We start from the raw sequence: 10,000 nt of genomic DNA, 5'->3' as shown, positions 1-10,000 counted from the left end.
ATAAACCGTCCCTTTAAGTAATCCAATTAACCAAAGTGCCATTATTAATGATTACTACGATATAATTTACTACTGTACACTCAATAACCTTTATCCTCTTATAATTAGAAGACGAAGAAGCAATGGAAAAAACATAAGAAGAGAGGGGAGGAGAAAGAAAAAGAAGAAATACAATATGAAATCGAAGAGAACAAAGAACAAACTGATACATGATCCAATTTATTAATCTAATATATAAAAGGCTATATGTCTGTCTGTCTCCATATTTTCAAACTATCTCTTCTGCTACTAAATATCGCAGAGCAGCGCTAGGGGCCCCAGATGATTGGATTTTTTAATGGACCGTTATTTCATAGGTCGTACGCTGGATAAAATAGTTTTTAAGGTGTTAAAAATATGTCAACATTGAAAACAATCGTTATAAATTTTGTGCATTCATTTTATTTTATTTTTAATCCGTTCGTGTGTGTTTTGCGTTGGTATAGTGGTAACGTCACCAGCTTTGAATGCTACAGTTTTGCTTTTGGTTTCGATTCTAGCTGATGGCAACCAAATATTTTTTTTTTTTACTTTTGAAATCACAACTCTATTCGAAATCTGGACAATTTAAAATATCATATTTAAGCGTATTTTACCCCCCCTATAAACAAATATGATGAATTCCAGTTTCAAACAAAAGCCAAAGTTTTATTGTTAACGTTTTCGTCATTTTTTTTTCTTTTTAATGAGGAAGAAAGTCAAAGTCAATTGCGTTTGGAACAGTTAGTTGTTGCATAATATTTCGATTTTTTTTTTTACTCCAAAAGATGAAATCTCATCAATCAAATTTCAGTGATTTCCATAACGCCATACTTGAACGAAATCGAAACTGAATTAGAAACGCTTTAAAGCTCAGGCGTGTATGCGGATTGGCGAAAAGGAAACAATTTCTTTAATAAAAGTTATCATTTGATTATATATTTTCCTTTTTTTATTTTCGTGTAAACTATAATGAAACCTTGGCACATTAGTACAGACTTTTAAATATAGTAGAACGCGGGAATAACGTATTTTGCAAATAAGGAATGCGCGCTAACCATCGATCCATATTCAGATAAGAACATGTATTGCTTTTCAAAGATTCTAATTCAATGGCCGACCAAACGATCTGATCGTTCATTAGCTCATTACAAATAGCGATACTAAACGATGAAATAGGATCGTGATTTGATAAACTTCGAAGCAAACTTCGCCGCTAAAAAGAAAATTGTGGCTTACTTTTATCGTCGTCTCTCGTGAAGGTTAGCGTTCCTTCCAGAGGAACCAATGGTTGTAATTGGCCGTGGGTTGGAAGGAAGTACACATCGCCGAGAATGATATGCGCTTTGAACACCTGAAAAAAAACATTAAATATACACATTATTATTTCGATGTCTGAAAATATTAGGATGTTACCAATCAATTTATTTACAAAAATCAGCCCTTACACTCTTGGTATATATATATATATATATATATATATATATATATATATATATATATATATATATATATATATATATATATATATATATAGAGAGAGAGAGAGAGAGAGAGAGAGAGAGAGAGATAGAGAGAGAAAGAGAGAGAGAAAATAAATGACAAAAAGTTATATTCCAAAATTCATGATGTTGACCATCTTATAATTTATTCTTTTAATTCAGTTGACTTATACACTTCTTGACAGTAACTGTTTCGTAGCGCAAAATCAATCACTTCATATTTATATCAATCAGTGAATCTATTATGCCCTTAACTCATCAGAAGAAATAGCAACAATCAATCCGTCAAAAGGAAATGAAGTGTAATTTGACATGATTAAAATCCGACAATTGGAAGAGAAGCTGCAAATACCTTTTTTTCCATTAAGCCATATTGAATATATATATATATATATATATATATATATATATATATATATATGTATATATATATATATACATATAATAATTTTCCAAGTTCAAATATAAAGTTTTTTCAGTTCGTTATTTATTACTTTTCAAAAGGTATCCATTACAAAATTGATTTGTATTGTGAATAAAAGTTTGCGAAATTGTGTTATTGTTGCATATTTAGTAACGTACTTACAAGATATTTACTTTGAAATGCTTAGAAAAAAAAACACTTTAGACAACTTACATGGTTTGTGTAACTGACACGTTCTGCCATCTCCCTGCCTTCAAAATGTGTATATATATTTGTTTTCATTATAAAACACTTTATGTATGAGAAAGAGTTTTTATTCATCACCTTTGGTGTATACAAGCTGAGTAAGTCTCAATTAAATTAGTAACCTATATCTATCTATCTATCTATCTATCTATCTATCTGTCTGTTTATCTATCTATCTCCCCTCTCACTCTCTCTCTCTCTCTCTCTCTATATATATATATATATATATATATATATATATATATATATATATATATAAATATATATATATATATATATATATAGTCTTGGAAGTTTTTAACCTTTAAAACTATACAATAAAATATTTTTTATCATTCGTTAGAAAACCATCTACTCAGTAAGTCATTTAATCACCTGCAATCACTACATCAACTCGCTCTCGAATTTACTATAATACCAATAATTTATTTTTCAAGGGATCATCAGTTGTTTAGCATGAAACACTGTTTCGGGGATTTAAAAACAAAACAGTATATTACATCATGGCTCCCCAGCAGTGTTGATCAAACACCACCACCCTTAATCTTAGGAAGAAGACATGTTTCAAACATTTGATCCAGTTTTCTATTCTTAATTGCAATTACTAACCTTTTCATACTATAAAAATGAATTTCTTACCTGTGCGATTCATCAATTTCCACATTTAAAATGGTTACATTTTTTAATTTTTTAATTTATCAGTCTTGTATTTATAAGATTAGGATGAATCCATTTAACTACTTCTCACCCCCCCACTATGATTAGTATTTAGTATATTTACATTCTTATTTAAAATTAGATATATAAAGGTATATATATATATATATATATATATATATATATATATATATATATATATATATATATATATATATATACGCACATATATATATATATTGGTGACTATTTTGAAAGCTTAGGCGCTGTATGTAACGTGCCGAGTTGTAGAAATTTCCAGGTTAGTCTCTGGGGCGCATTCATTCGCTTGGAGAGATACACCCCAAGTCTTCGTGTTAAGACATGCGTCTGGGAGAAGGGATCTCTGATGTAAAAATCTGCAGTCTTCTGTATACTCTGTCCTGTGGCAGTCATATACATTAACAAAGTTTAGCAGTAATACTAAGAAGTGTGGTTGGTTCTACACAAAGCCCCAACCATTATAAACAAATCGTCTTTGTGGATTTCCAAGCAACTTAGTTGTGGCGGAGCCTCATAGTTCGAAATTGACGGGAAAGTCCACTTTATATATATATATATATATATATATATATATATATATATATATATATATATAAATATATACTTGTTTATTGTTATATAAACATGCTCACATCCCGCTGCTACAAATAGCCACTTGTTTCAATCAAACAACAGATATCATCAGGCAGCGACTCGACTATTCAAAAGTTCAATGAATAATCTTATATAGATTATTCATTGAACTTTTGAATAGTCAAGTCGCTGCCTGATGATATCTGTTGTTTGATTGAAACAAGTGGCTATTTGTAGCAGCGGGATGTGAGCATGTTTATATAACAATAAACAAGTATTATCAGCTCTTTTTTATTGAGCACTATCTAACAACCTCGTTGAATTCATTAGTCTATTACTTTTGAATATAAAAAAAACCCGAGTATATATATATATATATATATATATATATATATATATATATATATATATATATATTTATATATATATTTGTGTATGTGCATTTTTTATGATACATTATATATGGGATGTGAATAGATTGCTACATAAAAGTATGTTTAATTTTTATTTTGCATTATCGTAAATATTTGCAATTATATTCGTTAGCTTTAGCGCCCATTGCTTTTTCTCTTGTGTGTTCACGGGTGCAAATATTCCCTTTGGTTTTTATAAAAAAACATATCCGCTAAAACAATTTAAAAAAATATATGCATCAGATTCTAACTTCATACATCTGTTGTATCATTCAAATAAAGTTCAAATTGCCTTAGGCCTTTCCTGCCGATGACAATTTCCTGCTCGTGAACCTAGCACGTCATCAACTGCGCTTTCCTATCCCATGCCGAAGCGCTCCAATCATTTACAAGACAAGCACAATCATAGTCGCTGTATTTCTACGCGGTTCGATATGTTAAGTAAACCTAACGAACACGTCAGTAATAAACAAATAGAGAAGTGTTAATTTGACACGTAACACATTGCGAAATGACATCAGTTTTTGTATAATTGATGGGAGATTCGACGAAATTATATATTTTTTTAGTTTCCAAATTTGATTTATGTTATTTAAAACCAAGAAATACATATCATTAAAGCTTTATTTTGGATCTAAATATATTGAAGTTGCTAATTGGAATCGATTCGCGTATATTGCAAAAAGAACCCCCAAAAAGATAGTTTCTTTCAACTAAAATTTTATATATATATATATATATATATATATATATATATATATATATATAAAATTTTAGTTGAAAGAAACTATCTTTTTTGGGGTTCTTTTTGCAATATATATATATATATATATATATATATATATATATATATATATATATATATATATATATATTGCAAAAAGAACCCCCAAAAAGATAGTTTCTTTCAACTAAAATTTTATATATATATATATATATATATATATATATATATATATATATATATATATATATATATATAAAATTTTAGTTAAAAGAAACTATCTTTTTGGGGGTTCTTTTTGCAATATATATATATATATATATATACGGTTAAAGGTATTCATGAATGAGAACTGATGAATATAATTTTATTTATTTAATAAAGTTTATGAGGAGTGCTCAATAAAAGAAGATATTATTATTATTATTATTATTATTATTATTATTATTATTATTATTATTATTATTAATATGAACTAATTTACACGATTGCGACACTGGACATGCTAATGTTTCGGACAAATAGTCAGTTAAAACAAAAAATCTTCGTCAAGAGACTTAATAAATGGTTGCTTTCCACAGAGGAAACCACTCTTCAAATCAGAAAATCGAAACAAATTTATTTACTTAAAATAAAATAAAAAGTATAAAATTAAAGAATTATATATATATATATATATATGATGTATGTGTATATATATTATATATTAATAGTTTATTATATATATTAATATATATATACATATATATATGTGTGTGTGTGTATAAATATTTTTGCGAAAACATAATTTTTAAATTATATTTCACTTTTTATTTATGAAGCTCAATGTAATTACAGAGCTTATAACAAATAAATGACAAAAGTTATATTCCAAATTTCATGATGCTGACCATCTTACAATTTATTCATTTTAATCTGTTGACGTCTGCAATTTGGACTGTAACTATTTCTTAACACAAAATCATTCATTCAATCATCATATCAATCAATGAATCTATTTTGCCCTTAACTCATCAGAAGTAGCAGCAACTATCAATCCACAATAAAAATAAATAAATAAAATGCTTTAGAACATAAATACAGAATCCGAATCGGATGAGAAGTTTAAATTCCCTTATTTTAGCTTACATAACGCCATTTTGAACTGCATATATATATATATATATATATATATATATATATATATATATATATATATATATATAGATATAGATATAGATATAGATATATGTATATATATATGTGTGTATATATATGTATATATATATAGATACATATATTAATTTTTACAACATGAACAGGTTAGATAAAGTAATTAAGAATAGGAAACTAGATCTAATATTTGTAACATTGTTCTTTTCCTAAGATTAAGGGAGGTGGTGTTTGATCAACACTACTGGAGAGCCATGATGTAATATATTGTTTTGTTTTAAAATCCCCAAAACACAGTTTACTGGTAAACAACTGATGATCCCTTAAAAAATAAATTATTACTGGTACTATAGTGAATTCGAGAGAGCAAGTTTATGCAATGATTGCAGGTGATTGAATGACTTACTGACTAAATGGTTTTCTAACGAATGATAATTTTTTTGTATAGTTTTAAAGGTTAAAAACTTCCAAGACTATATATATATGTATATAATATATATATATACATATATATATATATATATATATTTATAATATTCAAAATATAATGAAGATACACGTAATTTATATGCGATCCTATGTGAGACAAAAATTAAAAATAGAGCAATAGAGATGAAATGCTTGTTTTTTTTTTTTACTGAATAGCAAGTCTCTTAGTGAGTGTGTGTAATAGAGATAGATAGATAGAGAGAGAGAGAGAGAGAGAGGGAGAGAGAGAGGTACCTGAAATGTGTTAGTTTTGTTGCCCGACTTCGGTATACGTCTAACCGGAAGTGGCGTGTCATTGAGATGACCTGAACACAACAAGAACCTGACAATTTGGCCAGAAAACTCTAATTGATGCCTAGGGAGTCATAAATAAAAGGGTTTTGACAGAAGAGGGCATCTTCACTGCCAGGTAAGCTTTGTGAAATAGTCAAAATGTTTGACGTCTTCCTGAAAATACGCAACAGCGTTGATTCTGTTCAGGGATGCAGAACAAATAAAAAAAAAAATAAAAAAAGAAAACGGAAAAAGAATTAAAAAAAAAATGGCCGGAACGAAAGAATTAGAGGAAGAGATAAAGGTTTAAATTGATCGCTTTCCCAAGAAGATGGAACACAAGGTCAAAAAATGTGACAAGCGGTCAAGAGATACAGATTGAAAATCCAGCGCAAAGTAGTCATGTGCACTCTGATTCACAAAATATGAATGTACTTTATGTGTCTGGCAGGGTTCTTAGACAAGTTTTCTATTTGTCTTTGATATGTATCGATAATCGATAATCGAAATAATCTGATGAAAAAATGAAGAGGCAATTTGGAATTTGAAATTAACACCTTATGCAGCCTGACACCACTAGTGCATTTGACAAGTTTTATAACCACGCAAGCAGAAAGGCCAGGCATATATAATCAACAGTAAGTGATTTACTATGGCAGGGGCGCGTTCGAAATGAGTGTTTTTGTTTAAAGCACTACTGCGCAATTACAATTGATTTTTTAAAATTTTAAACTTAAATTCAAGCAATTATCACCGTACAAGCCGAAAGGCCAGGAATATAATATAAACAGTAGATTCTTGGATGTGACAGAGGCGCGTTCGAAAGAAATGTTTCTGTTTAGAGCACAATGGAAGCATAATAGTTGATTATTGCTTTTTAAACAATTAATTTAGGCCGTTTATAAAAATAATTTGGTAACATTTTTTTACGACGTGTCCAAGCGTATTATAAACACTTCAATCTCCCCTATGTTAAGAACGGCTTTCGGAATAAACACCCCCAACCTTAAAAGCCGATCTTAACATGGGGAGGTTGAGGGGATTTTTATTCCAAAAGCCGTTCGTAACATGGGATGGTGTGGGGTGTTTATACTACGCTGGGACAGCTCGTAAAAAATACTAATAATTTTATGAAATCAACAGTATGTGCTCTACTGTGCAATGTAGACTCCAATGAATTGTGGAATAATTTGATTGAAAAATGGACGATTTCACCGATTTAGATGACAATCAAAATATGAGAGATTAAAACATTCCTTGATCATCATTCAATTCCGGGTAATGTTGGGCCACCCTGCTAGTATAAACACATAACATACACACAGAGAACTGCCATTTATATTATAAACTAGCATTTCAGCCCGGAGTTGCCCGCGTGTTTGGAAGTGTATGCTTAGCAAAAAAAAAAAAAAAAAAAAAAAAAAGGTCAATTTTTAAAACTTTGACCCCGATTATGACCCCTTGACATTTATTGTTTTTGGTCCAAATCAAGTTATTAAGTTAGTTCCATGTCCAAGAAACCTATATCTAAAAGTTCAAGTATTTAGACCCAAAATTGTCGGAGGAAATTGCTAGAGTTATCAACGGTCAAATCGTTGAACTTTGTCCCCTTAACAACGAAATTTCTGGCCAAAAACCGATCACACACATGTTCTCAAATCTCAGTACCCTGTATATCAAATTTCGAGTCTGTAGACTAAAAATTGACAGAGTTATTGCGTAGGGAAATGTACACAGACACACACAGATACACAGACACGGTCACTTTTATAGATATATAGATTGCGCGTGTTTTGGGATTAAGGCTACTTCACGATTACCGATTTCAGAAACGGTGCTATACTACAAGGAATGTTTGTTCTCGAATACGTTAAGCAGCTTTTATGCAGTAGATATATAGCGAATAGTGATTGAAAGGAAGCATACTAATACTGTTTTTTTTCCTGACTGAAGAGCGAACTCGCTAAAGATGGCTACCGACACTCAACGAGCGGTCGAATCGGAACCAATTTGTGCGTCGCTCCAGCGTCTCCTCTGTAGACGACTTACAATAATTACCGTCCGTCCCACGTTAACAATAGACACCATTTTCCAATATTCATTTAAAAACGTACCTTTCAAAATACATTTCTAAAAATGCAAATATTTCTGAACAAATAAGGTATCAATAAATTTGTATGCGTCGCCATTTACCTGGCTTACAGCGAAACGCGGACACTTTTATTTTTGTCTTTTATCTAAGTTTTACTTCCGGATTTTAGATGCGTCTTTGCATTTCGCCGAAGCGTTTTGTCCGTCAATACGTTGATAGTCTGGTCGGTGTGTCTGGCACGTTTAAAAAAAAAGCATTTTCATCACCGACTACGTAGATTTAATTGATCTGTAATATTCTATATTAGTAAGGTTACCCAGTATTACTCGGAATCATTAGGAACGAAATAGAAGAGGTGTTAAAGTGGGCTTAATATCTCTGTATGAAACATAATATGTTTTTACATCACAATCCGACTGTCAAGTTTTCTTTAACCTGTTTCTATTTTTCTCAACCAGCTTCCCATCAGGTCTCATCTTTGCCAATACTGCGCGTATTCTTTCTTCTGAATTTGTTAAAAATTAAATATAGTTCGTCGATTGATCACTATAACTTGTCTGAATAAACACCAATCTCTGTCAACATTAAAATTCCTTTCATTCCGCAGCATATGACGGTGACCTAGGGATTGTGTACCTTTCTTGTAGATGGCGGATGGACATCTTCCTTGGTGGGTTCGAATTCTTCGACAAGCGGTAATCATCACTTCCTGCACTGATGATTGCGAAAGAATGAAACGCTAGTGTCTGTAGGCGTGAAATCTAATTATTTATAATTTATAATCTAATATATAAAAGACAATATGTCTGTTTTCATATTTTCAAACTTTATCTCTACCGAAACAAAAAAGTCACAGAGCGCCGATAGGGGCCTAAAATACCTGTAGTGTTTATGGGCCGTTCTCTTATGGCTTTTAGCCGATTAAAATAGTTTTAAGGGGTCAAAATTGTATGGAGTATTGTTGTCATATTTGGGCTGGTGCATCTGCCACTAGTCTCTCGCTGCTAGACAAGGCTCAAAAGAGAGTTGCCAATCTGATAGTTCCTGTACTGTCAGCTAAACTCTGTCCCATCGACGAAATATTGCATCTGCCTGTTCTACAAATACTTTAACGGAGAATGCTCTGACGAACTGCAAGCGTAAATACCCCGACAAATCCGACAAGCAGCTAAATCCCACCCCTTCAGAGTAGAGATCCCTAGATGCAAGAGAGTTTTCTACTCCAGTAGTTTCTTCCCCAGAACAGCTAGACTTTGGAATTCCCTTCCGGGTTCCTGCTTCCCCGACTGCACTGACATGCAGAAGTTCAAGTGCAACGTGAACTGACATCTTGCTGCCCTACTTCCTACACAGTACCCCTGATGCTTATGTCCCCGATAGTAGCCCCCTACAACA

The 10,000-nt window shown here is 31.1% G+C and overlaps 1 protein-coding gene across 1 annotated transcript in view; it reads right to left on the bottom strand.

Moving 5' to 3' along the window:
• LOC145296133 (uncharacterized) overlaps positions 1–10,000 on the bottom strand; it is a 1,188,759-nt gene that overhangs the window by 411,540 nt on the left and 767,219 nt on the right. Inside the window, exon 7 of the mRNA XM_080142289.1 lies at positions 1,258–1,372. Coding sequence (XP_079998415.1) covers positions 1,258–1,372 — 115 coding nt within the window. The remainder of the gene's footprint in view (positions 1–1,257; positions 1,373–10,000) is intronic.

The sequence above is a fragment of the Euprymna scolopes genome, chromosome 16, assembly GCF_053919585.1.
Source record: "Euprymna scolopes isolate OS-2025 chromosome 16, ASM5391958v1, whole genome shotgun sequence".
Classification (NCBI taxonomy): domain Eukaryota; kingdom Metazoa; phylum Mollusca; class Cephalopoda; order Sepiida; family Sepiolidae; genus Euprymna; species Euprymna scolopes.
The sequence above is the reverse complement of the archived record's forward strand: the minus strand, read 5'-3'. Positions and strand labels throughout refer to the sequence as shown.